The 26,196-nt window shown below is 40.9% G+C and overlaps 1 protein-coding gene and 1 long non-coding RNA gene across 9 annotated transcripts in view; one reads left to right on the top strand and one right to left on the bottom strand.

The window, feature by feature from the left end:
- Positions 1–26,196, top strand: part of bcas3 (BCAS3 microtubule associated cell migration factor) — a 315,717-nt gene that overhangs the window by 54,726 nt on the left and 234,795 nt on the right. For all 8 annotated transcript variants that reach the window (XM_019367610.2, XM_013276535.3, XM_019367613.2 and 5 more), the window contains exons 14-15: positions 4,494–4,627; positions 12,151–12,484. In XM_019367610.2, the coding sequence (XP_019223155.1) occupies positions 4,494–4,627; positions 12,151–12,484 (468 nt within the window). The remainder of the gene's footprint in view (positions 1–4,493; positions 4,628–12,150; positions 12,485–26,196) is intronic.
- On the bottom strand, positions 5,735–8,342 carry LOC112842173 (uncharacterized). Its single transcript, XR_003213867.1, has 2 exons — positions 7,745–8,342; positions 5,735–7,444 (listed from the first exon to the last, which is right to left on the bottom strand). It is a non-coding gene; the product is annotated as an uncharacterized LOC112842173 (long non-coding RNA).

The raw sequence follows: 26,196 nt of genomic DNA, 5'->3' as shown, positions 1-26,196 counted from the left end.
TATCTAAGTGCTCACAGGTGGTCTGCCTATGGAGCGTGTAGAAAAACACAATTTTTGGTTTCAGCCCACTGTACATCAAATGAACCGTAAGCACTCCTCCTTCTTCTGCCTCTCTTGTTTTCTCCATTTTTCTTCCAGTCTGTCCGCCTTCAAGTGGCCTTCTTTTCATCTTTAGAACGATGTGTTTCAGGGACCCAGAGAATTTTGATACACCTGGACAGCAAGCCTTTAAAAAAGGTGTTGTGGCTATCAGTTCCTCTCTCTGCTGAGGCACTGAACAATGTTTATTTGTACCAGTATTCGTATTAAATTCTAATGACATCATCATATAAGGAATTTCATTCTCAAATGAATTTAAAGATGTTAACTTTTGCTCAGAAATTTCAGTGCTGAGTAAAAACTACTGGATGAATTTAGTGGTTAAAGGTCAAGGTTGCAGCGATCGAACTAAATAAAACCTTTTTGTCTTTACCTCGACAACACATAAACATCGTCTAGTGTTTAGTCTAAATTTTGTTTCTTCATATGCTACTCAAACTTTTTTAATGCTACTCAAACTTTTTTAATGCACATGCAAATATAAACATACACCATCTATACTAAAACATAAACAATATGTATCTTTAATTTTTAAAAGAAATGAGTAATTAGTCAGACTGCACCCGCTCTGTTTTGTTGGGGGTGGCTGACTTTGGCTTTTTAGCATCTGTCTAACCCTAATGCTTACTCTGCTGCCCAACAGATATAAAACTGCTCGTATATTAGTCTGCTGCTGCGGTGTTGAGAAGATTAGTAGGGCACACTCTTCCCCCTCCAATTTGCACTGCAATCAGTAGCACAATTTGCTCTAGTTATAAAGAGGAGACATAACCATTAACGTTCCTTTGATTACAACCATGTTAATATTCTCGTGTTTGAAGACTAAACTCCTGGCACCGCTCTAAAACGTCCTCAAAAACTTCCTGGCAGAGTATGACAAATTATATTTAGAGTATTACAATTTGTATAGGATATATTATTGGGCTTTATATGATAAAATGCAGGGAGATTGTTGGGCAGTATAATTGCAGATGTTGGCAATGTTTGATAGAAAGCAATTAGGCAAAGAAAATGAGTGAATAAGGCAAACTGCTATATTTACCATTTAAAATCACCTGCCTAAAATAACACTGCTCTTTCATGCTGTTTTGACATGTTGGAGCATGGATGTAGTTCTGTTTTTGGAGGCCAGATGTGCACCTTGGTTGCACAGGTGAATTGTCCTGCTGTGGGAGCCAAGTGCTGCTGGAAAATGCTGTTGTCACAGGGGTGTGTGCAGGTTTCCTTAACAGTACAAGTAGCATTTAAATGAATGTCAGGACCCAAGATTTCCCAGCAGAACATTGCTTTGTAATGAGAGGATCAGCGTTGCCGTCTTCACTTTTTATTGCATTTAATATTGTGGCTGTGAGCTGTATATGTCCAGTATATGTACAAATCCATTCAGACAGACATAACGTCCTGTCCTTCCCATCCCTGAAGACAAAACCTCCTCTTTATGATGGATAGTCTTTCAAAGTAAATGGGCTCATTTGCTCTGAAGTTTATGCATCCTGGTAACAGCGAGGCTATCCGAATCCCCCAAGTACTCCATCTTGTAAGCTTTATGCCCTCCACATGGTTATAATTTGAGAATTTCCCGATTTTCAAAGCTTTTTTTTCGGCGTAGTGTTGTTAATTAAAAAGTGGACTAGTTTTGTTGTGGCGTTCCACGTTGCCAAGTAGGGAAATCACCCTCTTCTTTCCATTTATTTCTTTGCCTTTCTCGCTCTCTCTCTCTTTCAGCCGTTCGCCCTCCCGTCCCATCCGCCTTTGTCAAGAATAAAGCTAGCCCCACCACTTTGTAAATGAAACATCCTCCCACTATTAATGGGATTGAGCAGATGTTTTCTGTTTGGATGGTCAGAGATGGGACAGTAAAGCCTGCAGCAAAACAAAACAAAAAGATTTTAAGAGGAAAAAAACCCCAGAAAGCAAAAGCAGATATTTATGGAAATGATTATATCACTTCCCTCATATCCCATATGAACGCATGTCTCGCACACATGGCAAATTAGAAGTCATCCCTTCCAGTTTAGCGCACGTCTTAGAGCATGTGCCAGCGATCTTGGTACTAAAACATCGTAAATAACACTGTAACCCCTGGGACAAGGTGTTATAAATAGGACGTGTCAAACCCCGCTGTAGCCAGCCGCTGTTTAAAACCTTCTCTTTTCACCCACCGGGCCGCTCAGCTGCTTTTTAATTTGGCCCTCCCGTGGGCTAACCGACTGACGCCTCTCGGCAAGGGCCTCTGTATTTCAACAAGGCCACAAAAGCCCCAGTCCTCGGGCACTCGCACTCGCAAAGCTCTCCAGCCTTTCTGAGCTGTTACTTTTTTGGAGCCCAGACTCTACCATCAGCAGAAGAGAAACACCGGCCCTGGCCAGAAGGCAGTGGCCAAGTCTCATCTGTCAGAAAGCTAGGGGCCAGACTCTCCAGCCGCTGGGTGGGCAGGGCCTGACCAAAACAGAGAGAGGAGCAAAAGTGAACGAGAGCGGAGAACAGGGGAGAGAGGGTTTGAGAGCGAGAGGAAGCTCCCAGATAAACAGACCGCAGCGCCTCAACTCCTAATCGCCCTGCGCTTCCGTTTCCAGACTCTATAATTAGAAGGGCCCCGTCCCTTCTTTCTCTTTATTCCCAGTTGACGCAAATGCTTCTTGTGGCTTGGCACCTCGTTTGGGGCGTGGGTTTTCAAGAGTTTACAGGCCCTGGGCCTTAGCTTTCTGGCTTTCTGGTCGCTCTGATACAGCATGAATAGCTAACCACTGTCTTAATGCACACTTCACTTGGCTTCAGTTCGAGTTTCTTTCTTCCACCTTTGATAATCTGCACGAACCTATCATTTGTCCAGATTTTCATCATCTGTGAGCAGTACTTTTTCTTTACTAATTTTCAAATCTTGACCAAGGGAAGCTTTCGACTGTGAATGTGCAAAAATGGCTTCTTTTTTTCCAGAAAGGGAGTGTTTTCCATCTCCCTCGCACGTGTTGTTGGATCCTTTTAATCTCATGCCATTCCAACATCCTCTTTTCACATTTGACATGCCACCCAATAAAGCCCGGCCACTAATTAAAACCTACTGCAGCCTCCACATAAAAGATTCCAAGTGGAAAAACTGAGAGGAAAATACTAATTACTTTAATATTATTTATGTCTGGAAGTCATCAGAAGGACAAGGCCTTGGACATTTTTTACACTCTGCATCAATGAGTTGTATTATGAGTTGCTGCTCGATCTCCATGTTTGTAGCATGGCAGAAGGTTCTGGGGATGGGTTTTGGATTGTATTTGAAAAGCAGTGTAGACGAGCCAGTTTAGATCTGGGTTTGTTCTGGTGTGGTTTGTTGGGCATGTTGTTTATGGTTTGGACCTATACTTTCTGGAGTTTGACGAGCTTCAAATAAAACAGGACCAAATGAATGGGCCTGTCAGTGTTGGTTACACTTGTGCTGCGCTGTGGTTCAGCGTTTGGTGATTCCGAATGCGCATAGACACGCCCATAAATGTGCACCGATGCTCGAATACATAGATTTCATCTTTTATGGACGCTCATTTCGTCTGTCCTTGAAGAATCACACGACTCGAGCCGTGCTTTTTACCAGACCGAGCTATCATGTAAGGCAAAGTTGCATTTTATGACTGTGACAAATGATAGCTGGCTTTGTTTAATGGGTTGGTTTGTTTGTTTTAAGTGCATAGTAATTCTTTCATGCTGTCTAACATGTGTCATGCACAGTTTGTATGGTTGTATGCTGCTGGAATAAAATACAGTTGAAATATTTTGGTTGGCCAGTGTACATTAGCAACATTTAGACACACTACACAAATTGGAGTATCACTTTTCTTGATTGAAATGATTAAAATAAACAAAGAAAAACCAAGATGTAACAAGTGCTTCAGGTAAAAGTCTAAAAGTCTCTGGTGGAGTGATGGGAGATCATCGTCTGAGAAAGATACTGCCTCATTTGATCGTTTGATGATTGAGGTAGAAACACATCTTCCCTATGCCATTGAAGGCCAGATGATATGCATATGGTTAACATAGATGTTTTCCTCTTCACACCACATTATATTGTATGGATGGGAACATTATCATTGTGGAGTATACAGCACTATTGACCCCCAAAGCTTAGTTTGTTTGATTAGTGTCATCACTGTATGGCTTGGCCCAGTTGAAGAGGTAGGCCCTGCTACATGATACAAATGTAGCACGAAATGCATTTTAAACCATGCGTATTACAATATTTGAACATTAGCAAAAAAGCCCAAACAAACAAAAAAACAAAAGGCATGCATTCAAGCAGCTGCGTGATAAAATAAGAACCATTTATACAGCACACATTAAGAATCAGCTTACAGTGAAGCCAGCTAACGGACTGATTCCTGATGTCAGTGACTATGTGTCCTTTGTAGGAATGCTGCTGGTAACTGCCGACACCCTGGGACACGACTTTCACGTCTTCCAGATCCTCACCCACCCGTGGGCATCTTCGCAGAGTGCCGTTCACCATCTCTATACGCTGCATCGTGGGGAGACTGAAGCCAAGGTCTGAAACGGACTCAAACCTACATGCACACTGCAACCATCCACTGGAAGTAATAGTACAGATATTTAATGAGTGTTTAGATTGTATTGATTCACATACACATACATTCTAGTCAAATGTAGTAAATTTTGCACTTGTATGTAAGTATAATTATTACTTCCTTCTTCCTGTCAAATCACTGCAATATGATTAATGTAGATAGTGAAACCAAAAAAAGGGTAAGAACAAAGGTACAGTGTTACAAATGTGTTACTGAAATATCTTACACAAAACACAATTTATTAATGCTCGTCCCTCCATAGAACAAAAGTATGTGTAATAGTGACCATGAAATTTAAAAACAGTAGCGTGATACATAAGGTCAGCAATAGAAAGTAATGCATTCATTTATCCATCCACCTCATTTTTACTACCTTGCTGAGTTGTGTTGGCAAAGGTCTTAGCGTAGATGGCTAGACCTTCCCCTCCCTGACTACCTCCTTTGGCTGCTCCAGGGCATATTTTACCAGCTCAAAAACATAAACTTTCCAGGCTGTCCTGGTTCAGCCCAGGGGCTTTTCTCCTTATATATTTTAGAGCGAAACCTAGGTGGCAAAGAATAATCTTGCTGAGATACCTGGACCACCTCAACTGAGAGCTACTCACCCTCTCTCCAAAGATGAAACAACCACTTTCTCATGACCATATTGTGGGTAGGAATGTAGAGCAACTGTTAAACTCACAGCTTTTATCATTTATCTAATGACTTAGTTATCCTCAGTTGTTTCTTCATTTCCTTTCAGTAGTAGACATGAGATGGCCCTTCCCTTAGCTGTCCAGTTTGAGTGAGATCCAGGTTTGGACCAATCCCCCTCCAAACCACATTCCCATTTAAACGGATACATTTATGAGAGAAAATACATGATTGGTAAAGAAAAACATTCATGACCTGTGTTGTTATAGTATACAATTTAACGTAATTGTGTTTTTTTAGTACGAAATTACAACAACAGTTACCTAAAGTTGCTTTATATTGTAAGGTAAAGACCCTACAGTAATACAGAGAAACCCCAGCAATGAGACAACCAACTAGAAAGCTTTTGTGAAAATTGGGAAGGAAAAACTCCCTTTTAAGAGGAGGAAACATCCTGCAGAACCAGGCTCGGGATGGGCAGCTATCTGTGTGACCAGATGGGGGTGAAGGGAGACGGAACAAAAGACACGGTGGAAGAGAGCCAGAGATGAATTTTAACTAATGATTGAATGCAAAGCTGTGTACAAATACATAGTGTTTGAAGAAACACTCTGTGCATCATGTTGAAGCGTAACAAAGGGAGGGTTCAGTGTTACCTGATTCAACCCTAACCTTTACTTTTTCAAAAAAGAAAGTTTTAAGCCAAATCTTCAGTAAAGAGGATGTCTCTGCTAAAATCTCGAGTTATGACACATTATTACATGTGTTGATACATTTAATAATACTTTAGGGAGAGAATAGAGTATATTGTGCAGTATATTAGCTGTGGGGAGCTAATATACGCCACCTACACCTTGACACTTTCATTAAATGTATGGTCTATAATAATGAAGTAAAGGGATATGGTAATTAATTTAATAAAATAATGAAAAAAAAAAAGATGTAGTTCTCAAGATTATTTTTAATTTTACGTTTTCTCATTAATTACAGTAGAAAGTAGAAGTGCTTACTCAACAGAAGTACTTCAGGCCTTGTTAAGTTCAGGATTATTGACTGGGAACACACACCATCACATGCACACACACTCTTACAGCCTGCCTGCAGTTAATGTATGACCAAACGTCAGGTCTGCTGACTGGCTGCACACTGAGGGTGCTTTGATCCAAGCCCTTGTAAACACTGAATGCCGGCCCCTGCCTGTGTTTGGGACAGGGGTTATCACCACAATAACACACAGACACACACCACACACACACACACAGAACTCAGAAACATACTGGGAGTCATAAAGTCTTGAGTTAGGTAGGTGGAGGTGGACGCCTTATCTGTCTCCAGTGACCAAACATGCGGCTGGCTGTCAGTGACCCGAGGCCAGGTAAACAGACCTGCAAGCTGATAACAGCTGTAAGGGGCTGAAGGCGGAGCAGAAGGTGGATGAGCTCAGAGCCACGAGGCTCTTCTACTAAACTTAACAGTCTGTACCATCAATTGATGTCCAGTCATCTGAATGAATGAAAATTTATTTGTGCTTCAGTAATGAGGCTGCTCTGTGAAAACACAATTTCTTCAGCCTTTATTTACAGTGGTGTGAAAAAGTGTTTGCCCCCTTCCTGATTTTCTATGTTTTCTATTTTTGTCACACTTAAATGTTTCAGATCATCAAACAAATTTAAATATGAGATAAAGATAACACAAGTTGACACAAAATGCGATTTGTAAATGGAGGTGTTTATTATTAGGGGAAAAGAATCCAATTCAAAATGGCCCTGTGTGAAAAAGTGATTGTCACCTACACCTAATAACTGGTTGGGTCAACCTTAGCAACAACAGCTGCAATCAAACATTTGTAGTAATTGGCAATGAGTGTTTTACAGCGCTGTGGAGGAATCTTGGTCCACTCATCTTTGCTGAATTGTTATAATTCAGCCACTTTGTAGGGTTTGAGCATGAACTGCCTTTTGAAGGTCATGCCACAGCATCTCAATCGATTCCAACTCCGGACTTTGACTAGGCCACTCCAAAGTCCTCATTTGGTTTTTCTTAAGTCATTCAGAGGTGGACTTGGTGTGTTTTGGATCATCGTCCTGCTGCAGAACCCAAGTGTGCTTCAGACTGAGGTCGTGAACAGATGGGTGGACATTCTCCTTCAGGATGTTTTGGTAGACAGCAAAATTACCACAAAGATTCAGAATCTGAATCAGAATACTTTATTAATCTCTAAAGAAATTATGTCAAGTCTTCCAGATCCTGAGGCAGGAAAACAGCCCCGGCCATCACACTACCACCACCATATTTAACTGTTGGTATGATTTTCCTTTTCTGAAATGCTGTGTTATTTTCATGCCAGATGTAATAGGACACACCTTTCAAAAACTTCAACTTTTTTCAGGTTAGTTCACAGAGTATTTTCCCAAAAGTCTTGGGGAAAAGTCATGAACACTGACCTTAAGTGAAGCAAGTGAGGCCTGCAGTTCTTTGGATGATGTTCTGGGGTCTTCTGAGGCCTCTTGAGGTATCGCTGCACTCTTGGGCTAATTTGGCTTGGTTGGCCACTCCTGGGAAGGCTCACCTCACCTCTGTTCCATGTTTTTACCATTTGTGGATAATGACGTTCACTGTGGTTCGCTAGAGTCCCACAGCTTTAGAAATGGCTTTATAACCTTTTTCACACTGAGAGATCTGAATTACTTTGTTTCTCATTTGTTCCTGAATTTCCTTGGATTGTGGCATGATGTCTGGTTCTTGAGGATCTTCTTTTCTTTGTCAGGCGGGTCCTATTTAAGCGATTTCTTGATTGAGAACAGGTGTGGCAGTAATCAGGTCTGGGTGTAGCTATTGAACTCAGCTTTCCAAAGGTGAAACACCACAATTCATTTATGTTATAACCTGCAGGGAGGCACTTTTTTGCACACAGGGCCTTAATAATAAACACCTTCATTTAGAAGCTGCATTTTGTTACTTTGTTACTTGCTGCTTAATGGTTTGGTATCTCCTTCAATAGACTTCTGGGAGTCACGGCAGATGGCCCCGCCCCTCCCTGAGCCTGGCTCTGTTGGAGGTTTCCTCCTGGTAAAAGGGAGTTTTTCCTTCCCACTTTTACCAAAGTACTTGCTCATAGGGGGTTGTCTGATTGTTTCTATATTATTGTAGGGTGCTTATTAAGAATATTAAGCACCTTGAGGTGATTGTTGTTGTGATTTGGTGCTGTATAAATAACATGGAATTGTAGTAATGCACATGTTTTCAACAGGTCAGAAGTCTGAAAGAACGCCAGTTAAGCAACCAGACTCTCAGACATACTGTTGTAATATGTATATATGTGTATATCATTAGCATTAATTCACAAATGTGTTCAAAAATGTGCATGCTGTACAATGCTGTATTTAGTACTGTGTGCTGGCCAGCCGTGTGGCCTTCTCTTCCTTATAATACAGGACAATGTCATGCGTGATCTTCAAAAACAATTTGAAATTCCACTTTCCTTCACAAATTTTTAAATTAGCTCAGGCCTAAAGAAAGCAGCTGCTTCACTGTTTTCTTTCTACTTGCATGAAATAGTTTGAACCTGCATTTGTGGATTCGGTAATAAACTGTATTCACTAACATGGCCCCTCAGATCACAGCATTTAATACTGATTTCAATTTTCACTCTTTGTGTTCTCCAGATTCTTTGAATGGTTGAACGATATTATGTACCTTAGATGATAAAACCAAATTCTTTGCAGTTTAATACTGAGAAATGTTATTCTTGAAACAGCTGATCTATTTGCCCACACTATTTTTCAAAGAGGGGTGAACCCCTCCCTTCTCTGCCTCCTTTCTGGGGTACTTTTTTTTAAAATATATCTAGTCATGTTAGTAAGATGTTACTAGTTAATTTAACATTTTTACTTTTTAGTTGTTAGATGTTCCACTATGTCTTGTTAAGCATCACAATTTTTTTTTGCCTCTATTGCAAATTTAAAAAAAAAGATTTTCAGAGTTTTAGCAGTTGACATGTTGCCTTTCCATTATTTCATTATGTAAAATGTATTTTTATGTGTTTATTTACATTATAATCACTGTGTAAATGGAGTTTTTGGGGACAGACTCTCACTGTCAGATTTCCTTTGTAACCTACTTTGACAGAGTAACCAGGCTTCTTGTGCAAACATGTGATTTTAGTATTTGCCAACTATATGTCAATATTTAAAAACCTTACTGACTTTAATGTTGAAAACATCTTGTTTTATTATTGTGATACAGATTTTTGTGAAGCAGTGGAAATTATCTAAACTTGTAGTCCTGACACAAAGCAGCAGCTCCAGTCCCAGCCATATTTAGTATATCCACATCGTTTAAAAGTATTTACACACTTATGGATCTCTTTAAATCTATTACGCTTCTGCTCACAGTTAGCAGTGCTTTTCCATCGTTATAGATCAAATTAGGTTGCCATAACAATGTTGACAAACAGAGGCCTGTTATGTAACTTTTGTAATCATAGTAAGTCTGTCAAAGTGGGAAAGATGAGGCGTCCGATGCTAACCAACCACATAAACCCTTGTTAATTGTCTTTATGTTATTTATCTCATCCAAACACCTCCATGTGAAATGTGTTTATCTTGTCACATGGTCCATCTTTGTCACATTCTCCTCATTCTTTCAGAATTGTTCTCAGGTCAGCTGAGGTGCTTAATCTTCACTACCTGGTGTGACTGATTTAAAAAGAAAACAAAGGCATTAAACTCATCTTCTCATCTTCTGACTGTCACACATGTCATCAAGTACTTTGTAGGAAAACACGAGGGAGAGCTATCCAGTCTTTCAGGAATGTGCTACCTCCACATCAGCCCTTGCGTGTGACTGAAAGCAGATGCATTCCGCCTTTTTCAGATAACATTTGACAAATGTTTGATATGTGGACGGTTGTCACACCATGAAAGTACAATTATAGCCACCCTTCAGGTAATCCCCCACCTGATCGAAATGGATTTGGCCATGATATCCAGGAGCCATTTACTGTTGGAGCCCTGACAGGTCTATTATGACCAATTACAACACACACAAAGTAGCCCTTTCTCATCTCTGAGTCATCTCTTATAAGCTACAGCAGAGGTCAGCCCTCCTCTTTCAGTCATCTTTGTAAAGTAAAGTAACTGTCTGGTATGCAGAGGATGCCCCATTAACTGTCATTGCTGGGGACAATTACCTCTTCTGACCTGGCAAAAGATTAGAAAGGCCTGGAGGGACAGAGCTTTCTCTTTGACTGGCTGACTGAGGAGTCAGGCATTCCTCTTGTAAACTTTCTCCTGGATCTACACTCTCCAGCCTGCCACAGATATATATATATATATATATATATATATATATATATATATATATATATATATATGTATGTGTGTGTATTATTATTTTTAATTTTTTAAAGACATGCCAAGTGATAGATGCAGTTTCAGCACACAATCATTTCATCAGTCTGTCACCTTATCTCTTTGTCTTTTCATTTTCTCACTCCCGCTCTCCAGTGCTTGTATTGTCTCACGCAGCCTATTTGTCTGGTTTCCTGCATGTCTGACGTGCTCAGGGAGATCCTATCTTCTCTTGAGTGTCTGCTCCCTGAGTGTTGGAGAAGAGCAACTAAATAAGGGTGCCATTGACTTATTTTTTCTTGGTCATTTATTTTATCGCCAAACAATCTCATATCTTATTGTCACCTCTTGCAAAAACTGTTGTCTGTTTCTGTCAGGCTAGTCGACATCTCAGTCATATCTCTTGATCTCTGAGATTAATACTATACCCATTCACACTAGAGTTAGTTGCACTTTGGAGTAGTTTACTTTTGTGTTCATGTTTCTGTGCTGAATAAAATACACAGGCATGTAAATATGTTTTACACATTCATCAAGTTATTTTTGAGACGATCCATCCGCTTTCTGCCACAGGTCTGGGTCACAGGAACAGCAGAGACGCCCAGGCCTCTCTCTTTGACCATATTCACAGATAGGATTATTTTGAATTGTGCACAAATGATAATATGCCAGTGTGGAAAAGCTTTTTATCTTTACAAACTGTCTCAGCTAAAATAAGCTTCATTTCAACACTGCACCTTCTCTGACAAGCAAATCTAAAATCAAGGTCCACCGTAAACCCAAGTTTGGGAAAGGAGGCTTTCCACACTGTCCCAGAGCAACCCCATCAGTGATATTAGGACCAAAAATATAGTAAGTGTACAGCACTCCAAGTACTTAGTTTCTCACGTTACTCAGTGTGTAGTTTGTATGGAGTAGGCATCAAGCTATGGCTTCTAAGAATGAAACTGAGGGACTGCAGATATAGAGAAAAAAGCAGATACAGAGAAAAGATGCCCAATGACTGATCCCTGTGGAACCCCACAGGACAATGAAGCAGAGGACGATCTGAGATGGTTTAGACCAGGCTTGGTCAAACTCCAGGCCTCGAGGCCCGGTGTCCTTCAGGTTTTAGATCTCACCCTGGGTCTACACACCTGAATGAAATGATGAGTTCATTACCAGGCCTCTGGACAACTTCATGACATGTTGAGGAGGTAATTTAGCCATTTAAATCAGCTGTGATGGATCAAGGACACATCTAAATCCTGCAGGACACCGGCCCTCGAGGCCTGGAGTTGGACACCACTGGTTTCGAGTAAAACAAAAACATTCTGTCCTGTTTTTACACGTCGACCAGCCTCTACACTTTTATCAAAATTTCAGAAAGAAAGAAATCATCTTTCTTTTACAACAATTTTTTGTGGTATGTGTCAACATTTCCACTACTATTGCTTATGGTGTGACATTTATCTGCTCTGTTTTCTCTGTCTTGATTTTTTTCACCTGTCTGGATCCAGGTGCAGGACATGTGTTTCAGCCAGGACAGTCGCTGGGTAGCCATCAGCACCCTCCGTGGCACCACACATGTATTTCCTATCAACCCCTACGGCGGTGCACCGTGTGCCCGGACTCACATGTCCCCACGTGTGGTAAACCGGATGTCGCGCTTTCAAAAGAGCGCTGGATTGGAGGAGATTGAACAGGAGCTGAACAGGGCGGCTGCTTTAGGAGGAGGAGCAGGAGCTGGAAGTCTTGCCGGAAGTGGCTGCATCTTAGGTGGAGGAGGCATCGGTGGGCGCTGTAGCCCCATACCTGGCCTGTCCAGTAGCCCCTCAGGGTCTCCATTACATGGTAAGGAGCTGGGAGGGTGAAGAAGTGAGACGCTTACTGATATTGTTTCGCTTTTAGAAGTCCAAGTTGGAGTCTCAGCAGTAGAGTTGTGGTCAGAAGTATACATACACACGACACACGGGGGTTTAATGGTTTCTTTGTTTGTTTTTAAAGGTGAAATGATTGTATATATCTTTAATTGCTTTAAAAAATAAGAATTGGGTGTAGTTTCAATTCATTTTGGATCCCCACAGGATTTGATAATGATCATAACAGCAGAACATATCATTCAGTGTGCATCATTAAAGAAATCATCTAATTTCAAAGCGCTTTAGTTACGCAGCTGTTCACAAGTAACAATGAAAACTGTTAGAGCAGATTTAGGAGTTTTACGTGGTTGCCGGTTGGTAGCATAGCAACAGCAGTGACTCCAGACATGCTCGGAGGGGTTTGAGTACTGTGTGGACAGAGGCCGTGCTTCCAGAGGGGACACACTGAGCACCTGTGAACATTGTGAGTTTTGTATGTAAAACTTTATATTCAGCCATGTGTTTCAAAAATGACTTACTTGGCTTCTATGTCCATTTCTTAAAAATACAGCTTTTTAAAACTGGGTTATTCTTTTTGATACACTCTGTATTTTAGTGAGTTGTCACAGTGAGTAATAATTGTGTTAGTCATGATGTAATACATGATTGTTCCAAGACTAGATGACAAGCAGCTTCCTCAGTTCTGTAATCTCTGTAAACTAAACAGTAATTCTCATCTAGTCTGGTTATGTTGACACGTTCACATCCTTAGAACAGACCACGAATTCCACCCAGAACTGTTTACCAGCTGTGATATACTTGGAAGTTTAGCCTTGAAAGTCCATTAGACGCTCTGAGGTTTTTTTCCCAGCCCCCATTTTTGAGAATAATTTAATCGGGCAGCAAACGTCATAGAGAGTTTATATAAATTAACAGGAAATCCAAAAACATGTTTCTGTTAGTTTACTTATTTACTTCTCGCACCTTCAAAACTAAGGTACATACTGACCCATGAAGTTTTGATACAGTTATACCTCTAATCATAATGTCAGTTAACAACAAGTCCTCACATACTGAGTGCTTAAATCAGTGTGCAATGTGTTTACATCATAAATGACTTAAATTACCTATTATCAGATTCATTTTTTATTTTTATTTATTGAACATTTATTTAAACAGAAACTTCCACTGAGTCTCATTTACAAGACAAACCTGTTTCAGACGAACATATTAAAATGCTTCAGGTTGACTGTTTTTAACGATTAGTTGACAATTACATCAACAACATGATTTACAAACAGCAAGTTTTGTTAGTAATGTATTAGTTGTCACGTTAGTGGTGCTTATTTACACTGTTTTCGACTTCTGCAGAGAATCTTTGTATAATCTAAGATATAACTTAATGCCGTTCCCAGCATTTATACTTGTGGGTGGTGTTTTATGTGTTAATTACCTTGTGGCTGTGGCCTGGTGTTATATCCTGTTCAAGCCATAATAGAAACAAATACAATACTGGGCCTTTTCCCTCCTGGGCCCCCACACTTTGTTGTGGTCATGTTTTTTTTCTGTAGGCAAATCTGTATGTTGTTTCTTCAAACATGAAATCTCCAACCAGGAATCTGCTGTTGTCTCCGAGTCCTTGTATTGAGGGTATGATTGTTGTTCCTTATATTTGAGACAATAGTTATTTTTCTCTCGCTGATCCTTTTGAAAACTGCAGCAGAAATGCATAAGTGGAAACAACTGTGCTGAGCAGGCCAATCGCAGTAGCTGCGGCCTCCATTAACGCAACAGTTGGTGACATTCCTAGGACAGTGCACGTTAGGTGACGACACAGGTCTTCAGAAGGGTCTGCAGTTACTGTGTACATACGGCATAGATTTATTGTAAAAATACCAATCCCCTCCTGCCACCCTCTAACATGTTAAGCAGAGAGGGGGCAACCTTTGCATTCACCTAGAGATCTGTTTCTGTCCACATGACGACTGTAAGCACGACAGTCGCTCTTTTTCAGCAAGTATCTTTCCGTCTGCAAGTATTTCGTCGTGATTGTGCCGTGATATAAAAACAGTGAGCTAAATGGAGTGTTACTTCAGGTTAGAGATTGCTACAGTGGAGTGTGTGTGTGTGTGTGTGTGTGTGTGTGTCTGTGTGTGTGTGTGTGTGTCTGTGTGCATGTGTGTTTGTGTTTCCAGTGACTGGTTGTCACAGGAGCCACTTTTCCAGGGACTCTGCCACAACCTTGTCTCCCTTGTTTGTCAAACACTATTGCAGGCCACTCACACTAGCTGTGTGTACCTTTCTGGCAAAGATGCACACTGATAAATACAGACTTTGTGTAACCTGCACTGTTTGACCCCAAAGGTGTTACTTGGAGTAAATTATCACAGTTTCTATTAGTCATGGTCTTCCTGGAATATCGCTGAGCTTTGATAAATGTGCTGCTGCCAGCAGCGGGTGGATAACTTGATAAACACTTCAGAGAACCAAATGACTGGGAATCGATTGGTGGGTAATTCTGCATGCTATAGTAGAAGAGGTTTGAAAACTTAATTTATGTTTGTTTCGTGACAGAGTTTTCATCTTACTGCTGTGGAAACAAGCTCCTGAACTTTAAAATACTGTAACAAGTAGTTCATTAACTTCAAAAGTGAAGGTCATGCAAGCAGATGTGTGATCCACTCCACAGAGCAGTGTACTCCTTTGGATATGTACACATTTTTTTTTTTTATCCCATGTTGTGTTCCAGCAAAAAGTGTTAATGTGCTGAAGTAAAATATTTAGATGGACAGTTTTGATTGAACCTAACCTCTTGCAGTTGGAAGATAAATATTTAAAATCGTGTCTTATCATATCTAACAATTTTCTCACTGTATCCTGTGACCAGACTTTTTTGTTTTTATCTGATGTATTCCCAATACCATATCAGATGAACTCACTTCACTTCACTTTATCTTTTGCTGGATGTTATTAGCTCAGTGGATGTTGTTGCAGTGTTTTTTGTTCAGTTATTTGAACTGTCAATATGAAACATCTGTTTAACCCAGAGGCATTACAAACCTTATAGTTCTGAGTTTAGTTGATTCGATGCCGTTCTCTCCTGTTCCTGTTTTTCCTGCTGTGGTTCATGAGGTACGGCGGCTCGTCTGCTAAGGTTGGTCACTCTGAGTGCAATCACACCCTCCGTGATTTACTGCTTCAGTTAAGTGCGGTACACTGTGGCATCAACGTAAACACTGTTTCATACCATATTAACGGTTGTTGCTGTGGATGCACCGATTCCTATCACTGGACTACTCGGATGCTCACATACGGCAGAAATGTGATACCATAGTCCGGTCTCAGTCTTTTACCTTTGTCTGTTTGTTTGTGCAAATTATACACAGTTTAAAAACACGTATTTGAAAATGTGTTTGAGTTTGTAGGGCACTATAGCAGATTACTGCTGCTCGAGGTCAGTCGGCTGGACTGCTAAAAGACAGTATAAATATTTAGAGGGTTTAGTGTCGTTATAATGAAATCCATTAAATTTTTAGGTGTTTCACAATATTGAACACAGGCCTTCTCTGGATATTTTTCTCTTCTTGTGTATAATGGCAATAATTGTCATAAATATTATAGATGGAAATATTGTAGATGATCCATATCTCTGTGCAGCCCAAAAGGCTTCAAATAGTTGATCGAAGATGCTGGACTGGCACATGAGGCTTCAGGGTCAGGTCTTACATACACACTCCTGAGTGACTGTGCCCTTGCTTTCTTTGTCCTTCCTGTCTTCCTTGTGTAGCTCCCCAACCCCCCACCACACACACACACACACACACACACACGTACATGCATGGACACATTCCTCCACGGTGTGAAAAATAGTTCATCAAACATTAAAAGGATGTCTGGAGAGTCACTGCTGTGCTGCGATGAGAGACAGAGAAGCACAGAAACATCAAAGTGGGCTCGGAGGTGAAAGTGACTTAGCAAAGTAATGAGGTGCAATTGAGGAAAAATGAAGAAGAGATAGAGCAGAAGGAATAAAAGTGGGAGGGGGTAGGCGACAGAAGCAGGGAGAAAAAGATAAGTTTGTAGTAGCGGTGCTGAAAGCCGGGGTCTCGGGGAGCGTGGTCGTAAATCACACTTTGGTTTCAAAGGAGAACGTTAGGGCCACCTGTCAACAATTAGTCCACACAGGGATACCTAACTCTGTGTGTGCATGTCTAGGTGTGTGTGTACATTTGAAAAAGATAAAGTATCTACAGCAGAGATAGCTGTGGTAAAATATATAAAAATGAGCCGGTTACAATCTCCCTTTGGAGAGGGTTTGTCTTAACTGTAATGTTTAAAGGGTTTCAGGAAATTCAAGTCGGGTTTGACACGACTTGAATCAATTTAAGAATTGCCAAAAAGTGCCTATTTCAGTAAGCCATTATCAGTTCACCCGTGACCTGTGGAGGAAGGTCACTTAGGTCTCTCTCTTTCTCTCTGTCTGTTTTTTTTTTTTTTTAAGATAAATTGGCTCTGAGGCATCCTGCCGCATGTAAATTTAGAAATCCACCCCCTACAGCCACCAGCGTTGATAAAACTCCATAATTTTCACCGGATGCAAACACATCGAGTCACATTTGCTTTTGTGTTTACCTTCCGGCCTGTTTTGCAGGCCGGGTGTGAATTTTGGGTAGTGAAGACGGTTTTCTTAGGCTGGCACAAAGCAGCAGGGTGAGGCAAGCTGGGGCCGAGCCACCTAGCCACAACAGCTGCCCTGTGATTGTCGCCAGCGAGGACAGCGTTGATTTTTGGGAAGGAACTGTAGAAAAGTACACATCCTTCTCAAAGCTGCCAGCCTCAGGCCACCGGCACACCTAAAAATAGAGCCTGCAATTGGCTGGCTTCTTGTCACTGTTAAAATCTGAAATGGCTATTTATGTTCTTGTGTACAGTACTTTTTTCTCTCCCCAAAGCCTGTCCTCTGTGCGATCAATGTATTGTCATTTGAGGTGATGACCCATAATGTGAGCGTCCCATGCTGTAAAAGTGCGGTTTGTCTGTGGCGCAGCTCATACAAGGCCAGATTAGTAAGTGCATATTCTGTGCACAGGGCAGAGGTTATTGAGGCTATACCAGGCATATGGCAGCCACTGCAGACGTTTTATTATTCAGATGTCTTTCAGCTCCAACCACAGTACTGTATAATACAGCAGTGTGTGGAGGAAAAAAAGCAGCTTGATCATAATAATCTAAAAACCCTCTTTGATTTTCGGTTTGCTTTGACTTCATATTTTTACTGCGCCATAGTTCTGAGCAGTACCTAGAGATGAGGTTTTTATCTGCTGACTGAGGGTCAGTTTTTCTACTGTCCACATGAAATGCTGTGAAATGTCCCGGCTTTCCCCTTTTCTGCAACATGTTTATGACAGTTATGACTTGGTGTGCATTTTTTCACATGCTTGGGTGCCTTTCATTGTATACATAGCACCAGTAATACACTTCCCAACCATAAAACATCAACACAGGGCTATTAGTCAGTGCAGCAGATTTGTTTCCCTGCAAAGCAGGAGCCCTGGTGGTCCGATCATAGGGCCATCTGGGCCCTGGCGCTGGTTCAGAGAAAGAGGGGGAGGCGAAAAACAAGGTGTGACGGGAAACTGTTAATTCACTTGTTGATAAAGGGACACTTCCTTTCTGCTATTAGAGGCTGACGGGTTGCTTATTTGGGTTTGGACTTTTGTTTTATCTCGCCCTCCTCCTCCTCCAGCGCTCCCCTTCGTCAGTCATCGACCTGTGGTGAAAAACACCAACGCTCTGCTGAAGCCGATGCCAAGGAAACATTACCTCATAACTGCTGGTGTGTGACACGTATGTGCACGGCCTTGCGCTGACCCTGTTTTTAACAGTATAGTTTACCTTAAGTTAAACAGTCGCAGCGTACAGACAGAAAATCTAGAACGTTTCATAAGATACGATAGATGGCTTTAACAGAGGAGGTCGGGATTTTAATTTCAGTAACGTGTAAACTGCACGAACCAGTCGGATGGATTACTTGTCCAGACTTTAGTCGTCATAATGAGCTGTCCGCCTTGGATCGGTGTCCGGCCTGAGGCTGAGCTAGCCAGCATTTGTAAAGGGACCACATGCATGCCATTTTATTTTCATTTCAGATTTTTATTTTATTTTTTTAAATTTACTCTCTGATGTGGTTATACCATCTCCATGGCTGCTGACCTCACCCTGATATCAGCGATATTTAGCTGACACATGTCCAACCTCACAAATAAGTGGACACATACTTTCCAGCCATTTAATGCAGTTCATTCTCACGTGTGGTAAAATGATGGTCAAATATACTGCAGCAGATATGCTAAGCTTGTTCTGTCCCTTGTCCCCTGTAACGATCCAAAAAACGTTTTTAGATTTTTATCCGTCAGTCTGTTTGATGCCTAAAATGAAAGACTTGAACTTGTTACATTTATTCATCATCATTTGTCATCGATTTGTCACAGTGTCTACAACATCAACTCATAACCAGCCATAATTTTTTCACAGGTTTATATCAAAGCTCATGTTCATTTTTTAAATTAAACATAGTGATGTACAAAAGAACATGATGAACCATAGTAAACTTTTATAAATTAAATAACTCATGGAGGGGACAGATTTCCAATCTAAATGTCGAATTTTCTCAGATAGATAATACTTTGTACTTTTCGAATGTATGAAAAAACGTTCTCCAGCAGAAATAATAGCTGTTGATATTTAAAACGTTTAAGTAACTTTGTAGAGTGGACATAAAAATAATTTTAGGTTCACCGGGTCAGCAAACGTGAGTTATTAATAAAATTGTGCCTCTGCATGCGTCTGTGACCTCGCTGTGGTGTAGTTGACAGGACCAACGTCAGTTTATCAGTTGCTTACCTTTCTTTGACCTTGTCCTACACTTTCTGTACACCCAACAACAACACAAGGATACACATGGTAGCACTCTCCCCTGACATGTAGTTCTGACATTTTATCAATGACAGCAACATTACTTCCTGTTCTCTATCCTGAGACATTTGTATTGTGCTTCTGTGTCTCAGCTGAACGTTGGAAATGGATCAGAGTCATTGAAGAACTTGGGAAGTATCAGTCAGACAGTTGAATAAGACAGAATAAACTTTTGAAGAGGTCAATTATAAAATTATTATAGAAGTAAAGAAGCTGTTAATTATTTCAAGTAGTGGACTGTGTTTTATTACCACAATGATCCTCCGTGTGGCGCTGTGTGGTCAGGATTGCCGACGCTGTGCAGAGGGAGGAGCAGAGCAGGCAGGCCGTGCTCCGCAAAGAGAGACGGACAGAGAGGAAAGGACTCGTAAAGCCTGACTTGTTGCTGCAAGGATTTCGCCTTGATACAAATCTAACAACACAGAAAAAGCAGGGTAATTTCTCTGGACCCTTTTTTTATGAATGGTCACTTCCTCCAGCTAAAACAACTTGCAGCCCTCCTTTGTAGGTTGTGTTTTTTTTAAAAGGCAGTCTAAACACTTATCTGGTGAATGTGGGGCCTCTTCTCGACCTCTCTTCTCCTTCTCAGATTAAACATATTTAGAAAATGAGAAAGAATCAGATACACTTGAAATGAGATATTCTGTATAACAGCAAAGAGGACGACACTTTATTTCTTCTCTGAGCAGCCTTTGTTTTCATAATTCGCCTCTTTTATTGGTGACACAGAAACCAGCTTCACCTCTAAATCCTACTGTATAGATCTTAATAATTGAAATGACAAATTACTTGTCAGCAGGAAATAGGAATTGGCAAATGGCTTCCTACAAGGAGCAGATGTTCTTTTAAAAGCATTTTTTCCCTCGACCTGCCATGCAGTCAAGAGGATTTGTACATTACTCAGTACATTTGATTTAACAGTCGTGTGCCATCAAAGGTAAGCTAGTGTTTGCGGATCGTGTTTGTTGCCGGCTCCGGCGGCAGGATTCTCCCTGCGGTCGTCGGAGGAGCCAGAGCCCAGCTTGGCTTGAGTCAATAAACGGAGAGCTCAGCGTAAAACCACACAGCAATCGAACAAGCTGTTTACCCTGAAAATTAGCCTTCCCCTCTACTTTTAAGGCTTTTAAACCAACCAAAAATACACAGTGCAAGGAATATGTATCTTGGCCAGCGTTTGGGCTCCGCCAGAGACCTCTGTCCTCTTTATAGGAACCCTAATAACTCAGCCTCCGTAGCCACTAACCCTCTCGTCACTGGCTGCACTCATCATTATTTGATTTGCAAAATTGTAAGGTAGAGATAAAGAAATAAAGCTGGCTTGCCATTACACACAGGCAGCACTTGTGGCTTACAGCTTATTGCCTGCCATGTGAATAGCACACGCTCTGAAAAGCCAAAGCCGTCCATTGTCACAGAAATCGATAGATTTTACATCCTGCTTTTGTTCTGTGCAGCACTTGGATCCTTATGCTTAAAAATCATTTCTATATGAATTCTGAAGCTTAAATCCTTCAAAACATTTCTGTTTTCTTTTTAATGCAGGGTGGTGCAGGGTTAATGACCTGTGTGTCCGCCCGTGTTAAAAAAAAAAAAAGTGTCAAACATGGTGTTGCTGCTAAAAATGTCTCTCAGCTAAAATAGATTCAGTTCTTTTTCTTCATAATTCAAACCAAGCTGATTTGAGTTTAAAGGTGCACAAGCAGGGTCGCGTCTTTGTACTCCTTAAATATAAGACGCGTGTATTAACCTGCTTTGCCCTTAGATTCGTCGTTTGCTCGTGGACTAAGTGTTTTTGACGTGCTGTTTATTTAGACTGGGAAGTCAAAATTCTGCCGGCTGAACCCAGATCAGAGCGGCCCGCCGGTTGTTACCAGCTCCTCAAAAAAGAGCTTTTGCCTCAGCTGAGCAGAACCGCAAAAAAGCCAATCAGCATGAGATCAGGAGAAAAACGTATGTCTGTGCCGACTTTCCACGTTTCTGTTTGCGTGTGTTTAACTGCCGTAGGTGGTGGATGCTGGTCCATTAGTGCAGACGAAAAAAGACAGGCACCGCTTTGACAAAATAATTAAAATACCAACCTCCTTCAAGAAGAGAGGAGACTGAACTCTGCAGGAATGAAAACACGATGATGGCGAGGATATGTTAATCGTTTTAGCTGGACTTCACGAGTTTCTTCCATTGGCTCGTGAATGCAGCGTGAGGCGGCTGTCACAGTAATGCAGACGTCTCATTATCTCCTCTCTGTCTGTCTTATTGTTTCCTCTCCTTTGGACCGCGGGGTTATAAAAGGAGAGGCATTTAGAGGCAGACAGAGTGACGGACGCAGCCAGTCTCCTCTCTGACCAGGAAGGTCAGCTTTTCCTCATTTAGCTCCAGGCATACGCTGATCTGTTTTTAATCATGTACGCTAACACAGTTGTATTTATTTATTTATGTATTTATTTCTTTATTTTTGGAGCAACTGTTGGAAGCTTTTATTATCTTAATACCTGGCCGCACACACAGGTGAATATTTCTGCTATTATTAAAATAACACAAAAAGTTTTACTCAGAAAAATAAACAGTGGGACTCAAAAAGCACAATTTTAGGTTCATACTCTCCGTACTGCTTTGATTGTTGTTGCTAAATTAGTTAATGTGTTGCAGATTTTTTTTTATCTAATTCTACTGAGATTTTTTAGCATTCAGTCAAATTCTTTCTCATCTAATGGAGATGTTTGCTTTTCACGTGCAGCATGACACCTTACAAACCTCGTTCTGGTTTCTCTAACGTCTAACGATTGCCATAACCCATCCCATCTTTACTGGCTCCTTCACCCGAATCAGATGATAGATACACACTCAAACACACACGCATATGGTTGAAGTGTGGGGTGTCATCCGATCCACTGGAGCCGTGTAACCCCCCCACCCAGCTCCTCTTGCTGGCGACTCAGTCTCGTCTGATGAAGCCTTGTAAATACTGACATGCTGTAAACTTGCGGATCTGATTTCAGGGTGCTGTTTGTGTGTTTTTGTATTTGTGTGCATTCCTTTCACCTGATAGTTGTTAGTTAGAAATGCACATATGTGTTCTTAGATGTGGACACGTTCCGCTTCTGTGTTTCTGTGTTTTTTGTTGGTTTTTTCCCCCTCCTGCCTGCTGCTTTTTCCCCTCTTCATTACAGAACCGACTGCTCTAAGCTCTGAACAAACTGCTCCTTGGCTGTATGGAGCATGTCTGACACTAAAAGCCTCGCTTTTTCTTTCCTTTTGTCCCTTTTTTTTTTTTTTTACCTCTGATGTTTTTTCAATGGAATTTAAGAAAGAAAAGAATCGTGTTTGGGCATTTTTTTTTCTATTTTTACTCTTGTCGAGTGTCTGTTTTTCTAAGCTTCCTGACATGAGAAACTTCAATAAAAATACAAAATGTTCAAAAATTTTTCCCAAATAGGGCCGTTAATAAAAGCCCCCCGTTAGCTTGCGGTTTGGGAGCTGGAGACCGGGCAGGAAGCCATTTTCACACAGGCCGGCCTGACCTCGACTCTTAACTCTGACTGAAAATAGCAGACGAGCGAGATCACTGTACAAAGAGAAAAGAGAGAGAGGTGGAAAGGGAAAACCGAGGCGATAGATACCTCAGCAACATTACCTGAGAGAGAACGAAAGAAGGAAGGAGGAGGAGAAACAAAGCGTTCTGATGGCTTTTCCACCAGTCTTCCGATTCCTTTGCAAAACAGTAAATCTCGTGAAGTTTATTTTCTTTGCAGCATCTGTGTTTTATAAGGGCTCTTTTAATTTGTTTTTACTCTGTCCAGTGGGGGATCCCCTCTCCTTTCTTTTTTACTCCCCTTTGTGTTTGACCCTTTTTATTCTTCCCCACAGTCCTTTTCTCTCACTTTCTTGTCTTCCCTTCTGGTTTTCCTCTCTCCCTCTCTCCTTCTCCTCCTGTGGAAGTGAGTGTTTTAATAATGGTTCCTTAGGGAATTGGAGATGGGAGAGCTGCATTTTCTTCTTCCCTGCTTTAATCTCTCACTCCATTTCTGGGAAACTTGCATTGTCAGGTGGTAGAATTTGGGGACAGATTGGTACAGGTCAGCTGCTGTTGGTCAATTATTGCTGAGCTACTTTGAGGTTTGGGGAATTCTTGAAATACTAGACCAAAGTCAGTATCCATATTTTAATGGTAAAGCAGTACTTTTTTAAAATTATTTGTGTGTTTTAAATAATGACATTTTTTTCACCATTAAATTTGTATTTAGAAAAAAAAAATATAAAGTGTCAGTAACTAGAAACCTATAAATATAAAATACCTTTGAATGAAATTGAAATTAAAAAGCAACAAAAAGAGGATCTTTGATTTATCACTGATGATAATAAAATAAAATGTTCTAATTGCTACTAATAAAATTAATCCAATTTAAATATTAAAAAACCTTTTACTATGTTTTTAGGTTTACAGAGAAACCTTCCAGTGTGAGGCTCGTCCGCAGATTTAGGGCATAAACAGAAAACGGCCTCGCTGCTTTTTGCTCTGGCACACCTGCTGATCTGATAAAGAACATTTTCTCAGTATTTCTAGCGTCACTCCTTCTCTAAAGTAACCACTTTGTGTAAATATCAGAATCAGTACAAGCTTCTCCATCAGTGAAGAATAAAACAAATTCTGCTGTTTAGTGACTCGATGATTCCTTGCCTCCTTTCTTCGATCAGACCTGTAAATCCTCAGTACTTTTCCATCATTGTTGTCATTTACTCACATATACTCGTCAGGATTGAGTTCACCTTATAAATAGATGCTTTTAGCTTTACAGTTGGAAAAAAGAATGGTCTGTATACATATAGTTATATAGTATAGCTGAAAATGAATAAAAAATAACCAAAGTGTCTGTTTTCCACCTGTCACATCAAGGTAACTCATACTGATGCAAAAAGAATGGGGGGGGAAAAACACATTTCCATAAAGTACGCCTGCTTATTGATTTGCCTAAATGAATGAATGACCTGAAACGGCCACAGCATTAAAGAGACAGCTACGACCACGGCAGGGCAGTGGTAAGGTACTCATCATCAGGCGTGAGCAAAAGTAAAACTTTTAGTGCGAATTTTTTTATTTGGATCTTAAAAAATAAAATTTGTTTCATGTGTAACACTAAGGTACTTCCAAAATTTTAAACTAGGGCAAATAAAATGATCAATACGTTCTCCTTTGCACTTTAAATTAATAAGGACAGATTTACATTCAGCTGGCTGAGGAGCTTCAGAAACCTCCCGCACCCTTTAGATGCTTGACTGAAAAGCAATGAGCCAGCATTTACACCCACTTCATGGAGGAAATTTTGAATTGTTGTGATTATATATGAATAATGTCGTCTTTTGATATGTTTGTGGCTATATGAAGCGTTCGAGGCTATTTTGATGTTTACGCCATGTTTCTGGCACCAAAGCAAGGTTTGACACCCAGAACTAATTTACGTAGGCTGTGAAATCCACTTCCTGTGTGACCAAAGTTCCTCCACACAGTTTAACGTGCCAAAGTTTGTCCAGTTCGTAACAGTAAAGCTGGAAAATGATTTAAACAGAGTCTTCAGCCAAATACACCCCGGTTAGTTGAGACAGTGCTATTGACAGAAAAAAAGCTATTCACAATTTCAAGTGTATGGCCGTTAAGTCAAACTAGATCATCGGGTTATTGGTTGTTCGACCTTCAAAGAGTTCAAAGTATCAGAGCAATAAGTGATTATTCATGTCAAAAACTGGACGGTATGTGGGTGTCGTTCTGTCTGCAGACAACCACAAAATTAATTCCACTGTGAGAGAATTGTGCTCAACACTTTGAGCGCTGGCAGTTTTACACTCTGTGGGATCAAGCTCAAATCCAGTTTGAGCGTGTATAGTCTTGTTGGTGTGTTTGTTTATGAAATCCTGTGATGAAACCTGCCTCACCCAGCCGTTAATCCCCAATGAGAGTTTTACTGGCTGATAGTGATCCATCATCCAAATGCTGTTGCAGAGATTTTTTTTTCCACTCTGACGAGACACATTCTCTAGAACCATTCTCTTGTTTAGCTCGTGCAAAGTTTTTATTACACGCTGAAACGACTGCTATTTGCATTAAGACAGAGGCTTTTTATCTTTTTGACCATGAAATGGGAAGTAAGCAAAGGAGGAATATCAGCTTCTGTCCAAAAATATCTTCAAAAGCAAAAAACATAAAAGTATTCCCCTACTGGGACACCGTCTCCGTCTCTTTCTCTGCCCCTCTGTCTCACAGCTGCAATATCATCCTCAAGTCCAAGGTCTCTCCTAGTTCCCCGAGCATCACTCAACATGTCACCTGCCTAACCTGCTGCCTCCTAACACTCCCCATCTCAGTTCCCCTCCAATGCAGTTTGCTTTTTTTTTCCACCGACTGAAATATCCTCTCTGGCAGAACAATTCAAATAAGACACAGTGTTTGCTTGGGCGCACAGTCTTCAGAGCTTGTCCTTTCGCACATCGGCTCCAAGTTGCAAGCCACCTGCTTGTATTGGATGCAAATAGGGTATTAAAAGAGGGGAGAGAAACATGAGATAGCGTGACACGGGGAGGCTGAGGAGAGAGAAAGAGCGCGAAGGATAGAGAGAGAGGCTTAATGTGAGAAGAGAATGCAAATGCTGTTGAGACAAGGCAGGATGGATGCAGGAGTGCTGGATGGATGGTTGGATTAGGGGAGAAAGAAAGGCGAGGGTCAGGTGTTGGTATGACTTT

Source organism: Oreochromis niloticus, linkage group LG14 (assembly GCF_001858045.2).
Source record: "Oreochromis niloticus isolate F11D_XX linkage group LG14, O_niloticus_UMD_NMBU, whole genome shotgun sequence".
Classification (NCBI taxonomy): Eukaryota; Metazoa; Chordata; class Actinopteri; order Cichliformes; family Cichlidae; genus Oreochromis; species Oreochromis niloticus.
Note: the sequence above shows the minus strand (reverse complement) of the source record. Positions and strands in the feature narration are given on the sequence as shown.